We start from the raw sequence: 15,761 nt of genomic DNA, 5'->3' as shown, positions 1-15,761 counted from the left end.
TTGCTTCAATGTATTTGACTGTGTGGGTTAAGTCTGTGTATTGGATGTTGTAGTTATCAAACTGTCGAGAGAAACAGACAGTCTCACTGGTAGGTTTGGATGCATTTTAAATAATGTTTGTGCATTTTAAATCCTTCACAAAAGATATATAATATATAATATGATATATATTTAATATATGTCAAAATATGTTGGTCATTTTAGCAAATATATAAATAATTGCTGCTTTCATATATGCAATTTCCTATATACATATGGCACATTGTGTATATACTTACAAATAATGTACAAATACAAGTTAAAATTGCATGTAGGAAAGCTGCCATAATCGATATATTTGTAGCATGACATATTTTAGCATATATTAAAAATACATCTTACATATTTTTTTCACAAAGCAACAACAGATAGATCGCTTAGCTGAAGAGTGAAATTTGTTGCAATTTTTCAGCATCCAGTCTGAAAAGATTTCAGAGTGAAAATCTTCCACCATCTGTGTGATCAAGTCATTGTTTTCTCTGAGACAAAAGGAAAAAATGCTTGAATTCATAAACACTGCTGCCTTTGCAATGCTGAAGTCCAGCGACTGTTGCTGCAGAACAACCCCGCTGAAGTGGCTACAGTCATTGCGTTGTATGGCTTTGTCTTGACCAAGATCATCTTTCGAAGGCTGCTCTGAGCAACCATCTTAACTGGGAGATTCATTCCGTCTATAGTGTGTGACTATGATTAGCGCTTGGCCATATAGACTCCCCACCCCCAGCGGGGTCAGCCTAAGAGGATGTGGGCGTGGCTCACTGGGGGGAAATCGTTCCCACCAATCAGAAGGTCTGATCTTTTCTCATTCCATCCCTTCTCTTGTGTTGTATCGCTCACAGAGGGGTGATGAAGTGTCAGGATGGGACGAGGCTGAGGAGGTCAGAGAGAAAATGTTGTGTAGATCACTGAATTTCCCATCTGACCCCCTGTAACTCTCCTGCTTTCTGTGTTCCCTGCAACATACTCAAGCGCCTTGTAAATACAGGTAACAAAACATAGAGTTTATGTATTTTATGGTGTGTACTGAAGATCGAAGCATAAATTATTGTAGTCTGTTATAGTTTGTCTTTCGGTTCATTGTGGAGAGGGAAATTGTTAATAAAATATTTTCATTGATGTTATTTATTGTCGTCCCTTTTCTTCTGGTTAAATAACAAAGGTCAGATTTCATTGCAGGGGGAATTGTCTTTCCAACTGACTTCAGATTTATTACAGTGTTAATATGTTTTTTTTATTTGAGTTTATCTAAAAGGAGCTATGACACCCTAAAGAAAATATACTAGTTGGTTTAGATGGTTTAGAATCATGAATGTACAGACAACTAAATGTTCTGTGTATTTCATGCAAGATGATAATATGAATCTGTCAGACCGCAGAAGAAAAAAGGCGTGGCTTGGTGACACTGACCTTTGTATGGCCTTTCAGAAGCGCTTCTGTTGTCCAGTTAGGGACTCAGGTATGCAGGTAAGCATGACAGAGGGACATGACACTGTATGAATTTTGCCATCAACAGACCCACAGCCACTTGTATGGTGATTTAAGATCCACCTGCAGGGATGATCTTAGGTAATTCAGGCATGGTTTGTTTGACTGTGTGATGCTACAGTGATGGTGGCCTGTGAGGAAGTTTGAGTACTGTAACCAGGAGCTGGTCTGACACAACTACATGAAACACAGTTCACTTTATTGCTATTGTAGGCCAGCAGAGTCTGCTGTCTTCCAATTGCAGCCAACATGAGCCCACCCTGCATAGCTGTGTTTGAATCAGAGATGAGAGCTGCTGTCCTATTCCTAGATGTAAATAAAAATCAAATATGCAAATTCACAACCATGGGAATAAATTACAAAGGTCCTCATTGCATAAAGACAAACAGATTTGTCTGTTAATATAACTGTCTTAAACTGGCACACTAACGTGAATCACTTCATCCCGCCCTCTGACACAAATAATGCAAATTTCGCTTGTTGTGTGAAACACTTTCAGCAGGGTCCTTATGGGTAATATTTAGCTAAATCCTTGAATACTTGAATAGTGACCAAGGAAGCCTTTGACAATAAATCTTGAAAATAAGGAGCAGTTTTTTGGCAGACTGCTTTCTTGAGAGATTCAATAATTTATGAATGAGCTGACTTCCTGCACAAAAGGCTCTTAGCCAGATGCTGCTGATTGGCTGTTTTGGGCCAAGCCCGTAATGGTTATACACTGCTAGGTTACAGAGGTCAGAATGAAGCGCATGATGATTTTTTGCTATTTCTCCAGCTCCTAAGATGAGGTGGGGCTTTTAGTGAGAAGGAGACTTTATTGTTGGTGCAGGAAAATGGACCAATATTCCACAGCAATATGCTGTCTATTTTATGAATATAGAATAATTCGCCACAGTCCAAATCCATCTTTGTGAACAATTTAAAGACATCACGCTAACTCAAAAAAAAGAGCTGTGCCCATATTAGCCACAGTTAGGCAGGAACAGGTAAGTAAGAGGTATGAAGAGAAATAAGGTGCTGAAAGAAGTCTTGTAATGGGGTCTTCCTCATCACCGCCCCTCTCAATGTTGGTACACAATTTTATCTGCACTATGCTCAGTTTGACCTCAATGGCATCTTAGTTTGACTCCTGTTCCAACATTTGTCACAGGGTAGAAATCAATCAGCGCTCAGGGACCAAGCCAAAGACCTGCCTCAAAATCATCTATGTTATAAATAACATATAGTGCCACAGCAATCACAGTTATCATAAACTAATTGACACAAGCAAATCTTGGATTGGGAGCTGTGTAACAGGATGCATGGAGAAAATTTCCCTTTTATTATAAACAAACCCTCTGAGGGGATCCTCCTCCATGTGTTTCTTCTGGCTAGAGGCATCATGTGTGTTCTGCTGTTCTGATGGCTCAGAAGCAGGCCAGCTGAACCGACACTGCGGGAGATCGGGTCAGCCGGTTCCAATGGTTCTGTTGGGCCGAGAGCCCCTGCCACCCAAAGCTCTAACCAGACCTCACCATGAGGGCAGAGGGGAAAGCTGCCAGACCCTTGAGCATCAAAGTAGATATCCTTCTGCTATACAAGCTGCCCCTCTTCAGCACCAGTGGAGAAAGCCCATTATGTGCTGCGTTGCACTGTACTGGCCCCTAAGATTTAAAGCAATTGTGCTGTTCCAGGTGTACTCTTATTCCCTCCCTATATACCCTGTTAAGTACGATATTTGACCATAATACCATTAATCACAATGTCCTGTGCTGCTGGATTTGTGTGGGCTGGGGGCAGATCCAAACCTGCCATTTCTCTCATGAAGTCAGCTCCCAGCCAAGCTTGGGACCGTAGCCAGATGATCAACCTGCTGTCTCCACTGACATCCCGCCCACTGGGTGGCGCTCATGTCTTCAACGGCAGATCAAAAAAGACCACACAGCCACATAAAACGGACCAAGCCTGGGAAACGCTAAGGGAACTCTCTAGCAGCCTCTCTCAGTGGTGCAGTCGTAGAAAGGTCTCATGAATTGTTTATGCCTGGATGAGTAGATCTTTCAGAAACGCACACGAAATCACAAACATTTTGTCGGCATGAAACAGGCATACTGCTCTGTACTTAGTTTCCTTCCTGCAGCTTTTTTCCTCTTTATTATGCTATGCTCCTTGCAAACCTTACTCTTCTGGGCGAGAGTCTAATCAAAAGTCTGGAGCCATTTCATTTTTTTTGTGATGGCGTGCTTACTTTTACATGCTTACATTATTTTCACAAATTAATTCGGAAATCAAGTGACTGTATTTTCTTATATTAATCAGTTATCTTCAAACCAAAGTTATTATCCTAGTTATCCTAAATCAAGTTTTAGGATTCTACTGCGTTTGCAAAATCAATCAATGTTATTGGCTTGATATTCCAAATGATTGGCTTGATGTTTCCAAAATGGATATTGTTGTGTGAGTGGGACTAATAACTGAAAAGATGAAACATGGTAATTTGTGTTTATAAAGGTTGCACCTTGGAAAAGGCAAACGAAAGACTGAGAGAGCCACCTTCGTTATGATATTAGTTTATTGTTTCTATGCATGCACGCACGGTAGCGAATTCCTGCCGTGATATTGGGAAGTCGATCCTCCGTCTTTATCTTTATCTGTTCATATAGTTTATAATATTGTGCAAAGTCGTTTTGACTGAGCACTAATAACCATGGATTATCTTTGTGTACAGATACGCAAGGGTTTTCTTTTGATATATATGATTTATTTTTATTTATTTATTTATTTAACATTGTGTAAAAGGCCGTAGTGCGTTGTTAGATAAGAAAACTTCATGTCCCAGAATTCCTCAATACCAGGCCACAACTCTCTGCTTTGATTCGTCAAGAGAAGGCGGAAGTGAATCTGAGGAACGACGGTTTGTACGTCTCAGGTAGGAATGGCTTACCAAGTCGTTTTGCAGTATCTTTTAGTTATTTCTTAGTTATTAGCTTGTTGATTTAAAATAATTATGTCAGAAATACTGCTAACCACAATCAACTGGATGTGTACGTTCTCGAACCACTGAATTGGCTAAGAAGACTAGCTATGCTAGCGAGACGTTTCACTCCGGCTTGCTCAACAGCAACGTTGTCGAAAATAAAACTACCTAAGGAATGCTAAACAACAGCTTCGGTGTTATTTTTAAACTGCGTTTCTGTGTTTGGCTGTGAGACTCTGCGCACAGTTGGTTAGCTGGATACCCTGTTTTAATATCTAAGTTAGCGAGATCACTTGTTTAGCTAGCTAGCTTGCTACAGTCACAGCGTAATCTTGCCAGTCACGGCTGGCGTTACCGTCTGCACTACACTGGGCCTTAAACCACATCCAAGAAATTGATTGTCAGTCAGAGGTCAGCGTTATTTATAAACTGACATATTAGAACAAAAACCTTGCTTAAAAGGCGTTTCTCTCAAACAGTATATGGTTTCTTAACCATGCATTCCAGAGCATTCTGCGTGGGCCTGCAGTGCGGATGTAGTCACAAGAAACAGGCACTTCATTTGCTGCCTGTGACTGCTGTATGCTAATGATATTCAACTTCACCATACAGTGAAAACGAGTTTTGTGCGACTAGGGATTTTCTGTGATTCGTGCTTTGTTTAAAAAAAAATGCGTCTTTGATTTGATTATAATTAAGAAGGGCCTCTCTCCCGCACCCCCTCCCCTGTTATCATTTAGCTTGCTGGAAACATTTGATTGGAGTAGTGGCCAGGCAGCCACCGCTTTAATATTGTCACCAGTGTTAGGTCGGAATAATCGATGAATCGCCCTTGAAATACGGCCACAAGATCGCCGTGACATCACTTGGTTGTATTTTTTTCTTTTCTTTTTTTAGCTAGAACACAGAAACAGAACCCAGATACTCCTGTCGCGACATGCCCAATGAAAATGTCTAACGATTTCCCGTTGTCAGGCAGGTTCAGAGAAGCCTCTGGCAGTGATGGTGTGAGTTTGTAGGTGCCCTGTCTTGATACACTGCTGTCTCATTGTCTGCAGAGTACAGGGAGATTTGTGTATGGAGTCTGCCATGGAGGTGGAGGCACTTCCTGAGGCAGTGGGTGCCCTGAGCGTCTCCGAACAGCACAGCGGCCCTGACAGGGGCCCCGGGGGCCAAGCGGCTCCCAAACAGGACGAGGACTGTTTCTATGACTGCCAGGAGTCTCTGCAGGAAGAGGGCACTCCAGGCAACAGAGGGAGCCTGGCAGAGAAAGGGATCAAGGACACGGACAAAAAGAGGAGGAGCAGTCGTGAGGATGGAGAGGGAGAGAGGGGGGAGGGAGACCGGGAGGAAGAAGCCGAAGTTTTGGGAGCGACGTGTGCAGCTCAGGAGGAGGAAGAAGGGGGGGAGGGAAGAGGAGGGGATGGGGAAGGAGAGAAGGAGAGCTGGACAGAGTGCAGCGAAGAGGGAGAGAGAGTGTCGGGGGAGGGCGGGAAAGATGATTCTGACTTGGAGCTGAAGGCAGAAGAGGTGGCTGAGTTTGATGATGAATACCTCCGAGATCTGGAGAAAGACTTGACCGAGGAGGAGAGAGAGGTTTTTTTTCTTTCTTTCTTTCTTCTTTCTCCTTTTTGGTGGGAATATGAGAACGCATAAAAGGAAAGAATAGAGTCATGAGATCCAAAGAGCAGACTTTTGACTTGAGACTTGCCTTGTCATTGCAAAGAGAGCTTGTTTTCAGATAGAGAATACTGAGTAGTTCAGGCAATATAGAATGTGGCAAACTCATTCTGCATAATAGTTAATTTTTTGATAAAAATATCAGACCAGGTTAAATCAAAGAGTCTTCACTATATCCAGGAAAAAAGATTAAACCAAATAAATTCATGAGCACACATTAGATGTATTATTTAATCTCAGAAGTTTCTATCCAACAAGTTTCCATATAGTATAATTCTAAATATCTTTTATTAAAATTCCCTGTGCCCCTTGGATAGCTGTGTTACAACACACGTTAGAGTTAGAACAGATGTGTTCTACCACAGAGGATGGCTTCTGACCTGTGCCGTCGGCTGATGGTTTTGTTCTTCAGAGCCGGAGAGATGAGAGTATGAAGCTGAAAGAGACGGGGAATGCGCAGTTCAAGAAAGGAGGTGGGCCATGCAGCTAACCCTTGCAACACTGCGACATGAGTCAGTCTGTCTTTGTGTGGTCTGACCATAACAGGAGAGCAAGCTGACCAGCCTTTTGAGACCTAATCAGGGACACAAAGATCTGACCGGAGCTATACAACACGCCTCTGGTCATCTTGATTCACTAGTGCGAAACATGTTTGTAGTTAGAGTAGTGGGTGACATGCTTACACGCGAGTCCCTCCACTGCATGTTAAACTGTGCTTATTGGTGCCAGTGTACACATGTGTGGTCGTCTTTGGAGAATATGTGCCCCGTGTACACCTTTGTTTTTACATGTATTTGCAGAGGAAAATTTCTTTGGATTCTTTGGAAGTTCTTGTAATGTTTTATGTTTTAATGATATGCTTGGATTGTGTGTGTGTGTGTGTGTGAGAGATGGCCGTGCAGCGCAGCATTCACCTGCCTGTCTTTACAGAGCACGCTGAATCAGAGGCGTCCTACACTGCAGCCCTCAGGGTGTGCCCTGTGTACTACAGCAAGGAGAGGTCCATCCTGTTCTCCAACCGCGCTGCCGCTCGGCTGCACCTGGTACGTTCCTCCACTGGCAAGCTTTACATTTCATTTCCCATGCCGGCCATTTATACACGGGACCTTTGCCCCTGAACCAATTCAGGTTAAGCACCATACTGAAGGACAGTGTAGCAGTGTCCCTAAACACACTTAGTCCCTAAACATCTTTACATTGCTGTCCTGTGTGACATCATTTAGTATGCCTCAGGGTTTCATTGTATAACATATACCGAAAGTCTGAAAATGTGTATGTAATGTGTTGTTAAATGTGGGTATCCAAGTACACGTACAGCACAGTACTATTACAGTACAATGCAGTGCTACTTATTTAAAAATGCACGTACTATAAGTCTTTATATAATGCAAGCAGAATGTATTTAACTGATAGGAGCAGCAGTGACTGTGGGATTGGAAGTGGGAGACCGCACCGTTAGGGTGTAGCCTATAGGAGAAACAGGCTGTTTCTCATCCTTCTGGAAAATGGATGAGGCTGTGACTCTTTCTTTTTGAAAGAACGGTGGGGTCCAGGGTTAACTGTCTTGCCTGCTGATTCCTAACACAGAGCAGTGTCTGGCTTTCGCAGAAGCAGTCGAGTAAAAATGTGCTGTGTTCCACTTTGGGTCATTTTCAGAAAAAAATCCATTACCTCATTGATTTTTGAGTTGCCTTCTGTCCAGACGGTACAGCTCAGCACATTTGTATGGTACAGCTGAAGGCTGCCATTGAAGAGTACCACTTAGAGAGGGGGGAAAAAACTTTCTTCTTTTTAACTTTTAGCATTAGCCCCTTAAAAAAAAAAACACAATCAGATCTAAAAAGAGGTATTACTGTATTGTTGTCATTTCCAAAGTCCCTTTTACACCTCACTGGTTCCAGTTTGAGGGCCACCTCTTGAAACTTCAGAGAGTGAAAATGGCCCAATGCAGTCGCTCGGGTTCGAACACCGTACTGTAACAGCTTCTGACCATTTCACTGGACCGTGAAGGAGTGAGCGCTGTGCTTGTCCCTCTGTTTTCAGGATAAGAAGGAGGAGGCCATAGCTGACTGCTCAAAAGGTAAGAGAGCGGAGCTCATTGTTGGCTGCTGATGTTTATCGTGTTTACTCTGTAGCAGATAAGAAGGTGATGACTGCAGCCTTGGCCTTAGCTGCAGAAGGAGACCCAGAGCACAAAATTGGCATGAAATAACCAATGCCCCAGTACGCTGGCAAGGACACTGTGCTGTAGGTGATACAGTTTTTTGGATGTTAAACCAAGGGCCTGACTCACTGGTTATTAACTATCCTGTAGCAGTTACTGAGTTTTAGGGGTGTGAACCCCTATGTCTTGGTCAAAGATTCACAGTGGCTCTCTACATCTGGCCACGTCATCATCCCCTACTGTTCATTGGCTGCATTTCACACCCACCTCTTTCCAGATTGGCTTGCTTTGGGTCATTCAGGTTTACCAGGGTGCTTCTGTCAGTCTACTTTCTACACCCTTGGACTTTCTTGGGTGCCTGTGAGATACTCTTCCTACTTCCTGTTGTGTTTGCCTCCTGGTGCATTGTGGGACTTGTAGTGTGAAAAGTAGTCACAGTAGGCTTGTGTATTGGAGGATTGCAAACTCTTAGCCTCACATTAGGGTTTAGTGCTTGTTGCAGTGGTTGTAAGCTTAACATATTTAGTGGCTACTTAAGATTGGTGGGGGAAAAAGGGGGGAAAAATGTAAATAACATAAAAAGCCAGCTGTTTAATGACTTGAAGATGAATATGTGGATGAAATGCGTCATTTATGTCGATCCTTAGCCATAGAGCTGAACCCCAACTACATCCGTGCGATCCTACGAAGGGCGGAGCTCTATGAGAAGACGGACAAGCTGGACGAAGCCCTGGAGGACTACAAGGCCGTGCTGGAGAAGGACCCCAGTGTTCAGCAGGCCAAGGCTGCATGCATGGTGAGTTTCCATCACCTGAACACTCTGCTGAACACAGAGAGGAAGCAGAGACAAGTAGAACCGTGCAGCTACGTCTGGCCACAGCAGCACACAGTGACAGTTCCTTACACCTGAACACAGACCTTATAGATGCCACACTAATCCTCACAAAGACCTGTGTGCGTAGACCTGAGGATACTGAGTTCAGTGCTCTGCAATTCACGAAACGTTCCAATTTCACAAAAAAATCATTTCCTGGGTATCGGTAATATCGCTCTGGAAAATTGGAAGTGCAGCGAAGTGCAACGCTTTAATCTACATGTGAAAGCGTCTGCTGAAAAGCAGTATTCAGCTACACAGGAGTAATTCAGACTGTAAAATTTGCCATAGTTGTGACTGCATGAGAAATCTATCTGCGGCTGAACCCGATTCCCCCGTGAGGTCACAGTTTATGGTGACTGTTTCCGTGTGAGTGACAGCGAGTTTCCTGCCAGCACTTCAGAACACTGCCCTGCCGTCGTCACGGGAACAGAGCCTCTTTCATCTGACTGTGTGGGCAGGTTTCGTAAGGGACAGAGTGTTCCTGTACTGTCGAACACTGAGAGAGAGAGCAGGAATGGGAAGCTGTCAGGGCGGCTGGGGTCCAGTTTCTGTGCCACTCTGTTCTCTTCCCTGCACTTCTGTAATGTCAGAAAACAGACAGTCGTCAGCACTCCCGACCCCCCACCTAGTGTGGAGCCGCATTTCACTCATCTCAGGAGAAGAGGCTGACATCTTAGGAGAATATGTGCCCCATGTATACCTTTGTTTTTACATGTATTTGCTGAGGAAAAGTTGGCTTTGGCTGTAATATCTCAAATATAGGTCTTGTAGTGTTATATGTTTTAATAATATGCTTGGATTGTGTGCATGCGTGCGTGTGTGTGTGTGTGTGTGCGCGCTCATGCACAGTACAGCTCTGAAACTCCACAAATCTCCACAACACCAATGTCTAGCCTCTCTCCGCTACGCCTCCAGCATGAATCCCCGGGATATTTTTACCCCTTCCCATCTTTATATTTAGTTTGTTGCGGCGCTCTTTAAAAATGGATTCTGCGATGAGCTCTGCTGGGAGGCTGTCAGAGAGACGGATGCTCTGAATTCGCTCCAGTCGATTAAATGGTTTCTGAGGTTTGCCGTAGTCTAGACCATAAAGCATTATGAAGTGCCGAGCTGAAACCGTAAATAACCACCACACCGCAGGCACAGAGGTGAAGAGATCAGACGGGTGTCAGGAAGCCCTGCGCCTGGAAACTCTGACAAACTGCAATTTGGAGAGTTTTTTTTAAATGGACTGGAACAGTTGATCAAGGAGGGCTGTCTGTTTGTTAAAGCCCAGAATCCACACTATACCACAATGCTACCAAACTTTTGAAACCGTTACTAGAAAACGGCTGTCATCTTTTCCTGCGAGTCTTTGCGTAATGCACTGATATCATTGTTTTCGGCCTTTTTACTTTGCCGTGCTTCATGTGTCGCCTTTGCGGCTATTTACTTTCCAGCCTACATTGTAGGCTGAGACCTTCGTCGAGGGGTTGACAGCAAAGAGAATGTTATGTGCAGGCAAACTCTGAGGTTGTCAAGACAACCCAGGAACAGCATAACCCTGTCCTTGAGTTTTCTTTTCAAACGGTGAAAGAAAAGAAATGAAAAATAAAAAAAAAAAAAAAAAGAAAACAGCAGCAAAGAAAACACTGAAGGTATATAGTGCGGAGGCCCCGTCAGGCTGTCGTTTTCCCAGCATGCATTGCCTTTGAGCGCAGAGAGGGGGAGTCGGAGCAGGTCGGGTTGTCTTGACCTGGTGGAGTAGGGGAGGGTGCAGCTGTAGCAGGCAGGGAGAGAGCCCATTGTTTGACCCCGTCTCCCCATCGCGCTGCCTCTCTGGAGGGCCCTCGTCTCTCCTCTCAAAGCTTTGTCCTCTGTGCTGTTAACGCATCCTGAGTTCAGTGTGTCTGCTTCTACCCCACAGCGCCTGCCCCAGCAGATCCAGGAGCGGAACGAGAAGCTGAAGGAGGAGATGATAGGTATGCGTGCGCCTTTATGTCATCGTTATTGCCGTTGTTATTACTTCCTTTTTCCCCGTTTCCGCACGGGCGCCGCCACACTGAGGCCGTAATGTGGAGAGATATATCACAGGCCCCGGGGCTGAGGCTGCAGGGGGACAGGCGGGAACGATCGGAGAGCGAAGCCCACACACGTTAGCAGACGAGAAGGGACATCTCCGTTTCCTCTCTTACTTACGCCTTTCCTCTCTGTCCCGCTGATTTCTCTCCTGCTGCCTTTCTCACTTGCTCCCTGTCACTCCCCCTCCCCCACCTTGCTGTGTCTGTCCGTCTCTTTGAAATCCTTTCATTCCCACTCTGTCTTGCTGAATTTCTCACGATCTAACCCCCCCCCCTTCTCTCCCTCTCTCCCCTCTCAGTCCATCTGGCTCGTCGTGTGCTGTGTGAGTGTGTATGTGTGTGTGTGTGTATGCATGCATGTGTGAGTGTGTGTGTGAGTATGTGTGTGTGTGTGTGTGTGCATGCATGCGTGTGTGCATTTGTGGTGCAGTGAGGTCTGCACTTGGTGTACAGCCACAGAGAGAGAGCGTCTCAGGGCTCTGCTCAGGTGTTGCTGTGTTGCTCCCTGTGATGTTGTCTAATATGGAATCGGGGCCACAGGAGCTCAGTGAGAGGCCATTTCTTTTAGCCCTGCCTTGTCATACACGGTCAGGTGTCCTGCCCGCGCCGTGCGAGATCCCGCCGCCCCTCTCCCCTCACCTCCACTGAGCATCGGCTCACCTGTGTGTGCGACAGTGCTGTGATTCTCACCTGCTTCTCAGGCTGTGGTGTGAGTGACGCCAGCTCTGCCCAGGAAGGGTTTCTGGAAGGGGGAGCTGTACGCTCTCTCCGGAGGGGCTGTGAAACGGGAGGATTTCTGTGCTCCAGGGTGGGGCTGGCAGCGCGGCGCACCAAGCCATGAACGCTGATTGTAGGATCATACACAGTAGAGGTTTACCCTGAGGTAAAGGGCAGCTGGCCCAGCGACATTCATCCTTCAGATTTGCGTTGCATTCATGCCCGTTCTGCAGAGACCACGTTAAATGCACTCTGTACAATCTCAAGACCACTGCCTGTGTCCCTTAGGGTCACAGCATGGTGTGGAAACTCTCCATTTTTGTAGGTACCAGTGAATGCCTGCATCGTTTGATTCGGTTTCGTTTATTTGGTCAAATATTTATGCAAGCATCACGTGTCAGTTAAGGAGTATTTTTCTCAATGCGTTTGTTGTAAAAGGGTGTGTGAATCAATGAAAGAAAGAAAACAAGTCTAGTGAAATCACCAATTTCAGGTAAAACCTGAAGTAGGCCACAACTGTATTCGAGAATGAATTGTTGCTCAGGAAATGGAGCAGAAAACAATGGAGGCTTCTTCTGCCTCCCCCCCTCCCTGACCGTGGGTCTCAGCTAGTTGGATTAGGCAGGGGTGATGTCATGAGAAATCGGCCAACGGGGACTAAATTCACTGCGGCAGGCAGATAAATAGGACGGCCGCGTCTTCGCTGTGCGACATCCTGAAAGAGAGAATGTGCTTCTCTCTGCGTGTCACAAAGACATCCTTTCTAATGACACCTCTTTACAGTTGCAGTAATTTGCACAGGCCCTCATAAAAGCTTTTTGGACAGCTGACAAAGTAACAAAAGACAGCAGCTCCGCGGCTCTGTGACAGAGATTGGGTAATGCTGAGATGCATTTATCGAACAGAAAAAGAAGATGCGCAGGCTTAAGTTAACACAAACTTTGTCAGGACTCGTTTCTGCCTTGGGGAAATGTTCAGTCATTCTCAAGCTCAGGAAATGCCAAAAAGATCAAGAAGACATTACTTACTATACAGCATATCCGTTTTTATTCGTAAGTGTATTTCATAAAGCATACAAACTCTGGCAGACATAGCAACTTCATGGGTGTGGTATTACTTTATTAAGTTGTCACGCTCAGCTTCAGTGCTTTCTGGTGGCTGGCATAGTCAGTATAGTGCATGTGATGTAAGAAATGTAATCCAGTACACAGAGCAGGCAATATGTCATTCTGTCAGCAGTCATAAAGCCCAGAATATGCTCACAACTGTTTCATCATATTGTAACGCTATCCTCATGAAAGTGTTCTGTGTGCTTTGTGAGGGCCTGATGACATTGTACTAAATACAAAGTCATCATGCAAACAGATGATCACAAATTAAACTTATTCCTTCAAAAATCAGCTCTCATTATTTCAGTCATATTTTTGAGCACAGAATTCCTGGTGTCTGGAAATAAAGGGCTTGGCATTTGAGTTGCCACACAGGGAACGCAGAGATGAGTCAGGGGAGCGTGTTTGCTGGAGACAGGCGGCTCCCTCGAGAGACGCATCAAACCCTCACACTCCCCCTGCCAGTTCCTGGCAGACGGGCCACAGAAAGCGGCGTGGGTCTGACTGTGTGAGGGAGCGATTGGCGGGGTGGGGAGTCGAAAAGGACCTGAAAGTTTAATCACAGAGACATAAAGGAGATGGAGTGAAGTTTAACAAGGAGCGCGGGGAGTATGGAGGAGAGATGCAGAGATACAGCAGGGTCAGATTCGGATTAATGGAGCACCATGACAAGAGTGCAGACACAATTGCAGAAGGCCCAGGGCATTGTGGGAAATGACAGTTGGGGTCCACCGCTACATTTGCGAGCACCAGGTCTCAGGTCCATTTTAAATGTTATGTTATTGGTGCACTGCCCCGAAACTCGGGGGTTGTTTTCAACCTGGCTGCCGTTCGTTTTTCCTTAGTGCGACATCACAGATTTACCAGACTGCAAATTAGTGTGCAGCACGAGTCAGGGCAGCTGCTAAGCAACATTTCCTATTGATCTGACTGCAGCAGAGCTGGGGAGCTGTGAGGAGGGGAAAAAAATACCAGCCTTTTGCACTGGAGGAGCTAATTATGCCCGAGATCAGGATGCGTGTTTCAAGAACCATCATAACTGATCATTAATGATGCGGACATCGATCATCTCGATCATCTCTCTCTCCGAGTTGCTCTGGATGAGAGCATCTGTGAAATGATAAAGCGTAAATGCAGATGGTCCATTCTGAATATTGTTTGCCAGTCGGCTGCTGGACTGACAGCGTTTGAGGTGAAACTGTGGGTGAAAAGCGTGTCGGAGGAAAAGTCAACCTGTAATATCGGAGGAACGGCACTACAAGGTTTTCGCTTCAGAAAAACCTTTTCTCATTTTTACATTTTTTTTTTCCTATTTTTACCACGTGGCAGGTCCTGCCACCAGCCGAGCGGGTGGCTCAGTGTCACGCTGTGTGATCTCTGTGTCTGCATTGATCTGTTTGCTGAGACAAATGGGAAGGGTGTAGCCAGAGCCTGCAGTGTGTGGACATTGTGCCTGTTCACTGAGATACTCTGACACCCCAGCCTGGGATAGGGCTGCTCAATCTAGTCGTGAGAGCTGTCCCCGTTGACCTCCGCGGACTGCTGTCTGGGGCAGCACTGATTGGCTGTGAACCGCAGAGCCACAGTTTCTTGACTGTGTGTGTGTGTGTGCGTGTGTGTGCATGCGTGTGTGCGTGCGCGAGGCAGAAGACACTTCCAAGTCATTGGTACTTGTTGTATTTCCTGTGTGAGTTTTGATTGTTGGTACCTTTTCTATGTGTGTGTGGGTGTTTGTGTTCACTTCTTCTCTGTGAATGTCGGGGTGTGTGTGCCTTTGTCTTTTTACACATGCTGCATAGATGCTTCACAATGAACTCTCCCCCAGCCATGAACCTTAATGTAAGGTGTCCTTTTGTAAGAGAATATCATTAAAGTGGGCATTAACAAGCAAGTCACATCTGTTAAAAACGAACTCTTTATTTAATGAATGAGCTTACTTATCTTTTTTGTGTTTCATTAGTCACTCTGTCAGTAGTGGGGTAGACTGAGGTTAGCACACAGAGATGCTTTGCTAGTACAATCAGGTGTAGGACCATTTAATGTGAGGGCTCTACAGGAGAACTATTTTAGCCTAGACAAATATACATGTTTTTTTTTTTTAATACTGGAAACCAGGTTTGTGGAGTCTTCTGGATAAAGCAGTTTTTCAGATGCACTTGTCATGTGTTCTTTTGTCCTGATAGAAAGTGTGCCTTTCTATGCATGATGTACATTCACTTTGTTAGAGAAATGCAACTCTTTTGCTCATTTTTTGCAGGGACAACTTTTGGAACATTTCAGAACCTTTCAGTCTTAGTGTAATTTGTGGGCACTGTTAATGTGTTAGCGCTAGAACTTCTTACCACCGTGTCTCTGTAAACATCTGTCCTCATTTTGTTTGTGCCCCCTTTGCAGGCAAGCTGAAGGACTTGGGCAACATGTTCCTGCGACCCTTCGGTCTCTCGACCTCCAACTTCCAGGTCAACCAGGACCCCAGCAGCGGATCCTACTCCGTTAACTTTGTTCAGAATCCCAACAACAACAACAGATAGCTGAGGTTTCTGTCGCCACGGCAACCGTGTCTCTCGCATTGCCAGCCCCGCCCCCATGCCAAAGGACTGACAGAGAGACGTGGCCTCTTCTGCTGCTGTTGTAAGGGAGTGCTCTGGAACCGGAACCAGAACCCTGCCGTGTT

The 15,761-nt window shown here is 45.3% G+C and overlaps 1 protein-coding gene across 1 annotated transcript; it reads left to right on the top strand.

Annotated features, from left to right (window-relative positions):
- Positions 1–4,368: 4,368 nt before the first annotated feature.
- ttc1 (tetratricopeptide repeat domain 1) lies at positions 4,369–15,745 on the top strand. The gene is made up of 8 exons (XM_036548256.1): positions 4,369–4,432; positions 5,539–6,076; positions 6,573–6,633; positions 7,091–7,203; positions 8,204–8,240; positions 8,972–9,120; positions 11,108–11,162; positions 15,482–15,745. The coding sequence occupies exons 2-8, from the start codon at positions 5,558–5,560 to the stop codon at positions 15,616–15,618; spliced, it is 1,071 nt and encodes a 356-aa protein (XP_036404149.1). The 5' UTR covers positions 4,369–4,432; positions 5,539–5,557; the 3' UTR covers positions 15,619–15,745.
- The last annotated feature ends 16 nt before the right edge of the window (positions 15,746–15,761 follow it).

Source organism: Megalops cyprinoides, chromosome 16, assembly GCF_013368585.1.
Source record: "Megalops cyprinoides isolate fMegCyp1 chromosome 16, fMegCyp1.pri, whole genome shotgun sequence".
Classification (NCBI taxonomy): Eukaryota; Metazoa; Chordata; class Actinopteri; order Elopiformes; family Megalopidae; genus Megalops; species Megalops cyprinoides.
Note: the sequence above shows the minus strand (reverse complement) of the source record. Positions and strands in the feature narration are given on the sequence as shown.

Excerpts from the sequence above, each read along its gene's own strand:
- ttc1 (XM_036548256.1), top strand. The coding sequence starts at position 5,558 with ATGGAGTCTGCCATGGAGGTGGAGGCACTTCCTGAGGCAGTGGGTGCC. Across the intron at positions 6,634-7,090 it reads TGCGCAGTTCAAGAAAGGAG|AGCACGCTGAATCAGAGGCG; the intron begins GTGGGCCATGCA and ends CTGTCTTTACAG. Across the intron at positions 8,241-8,971 it reads CATAGCTGACTGCTCAAAAG|CCATAGAGCTGAACCCCAAC; the intron begins GTAAGAGAGCGG and ends GTCGATCCTTAG.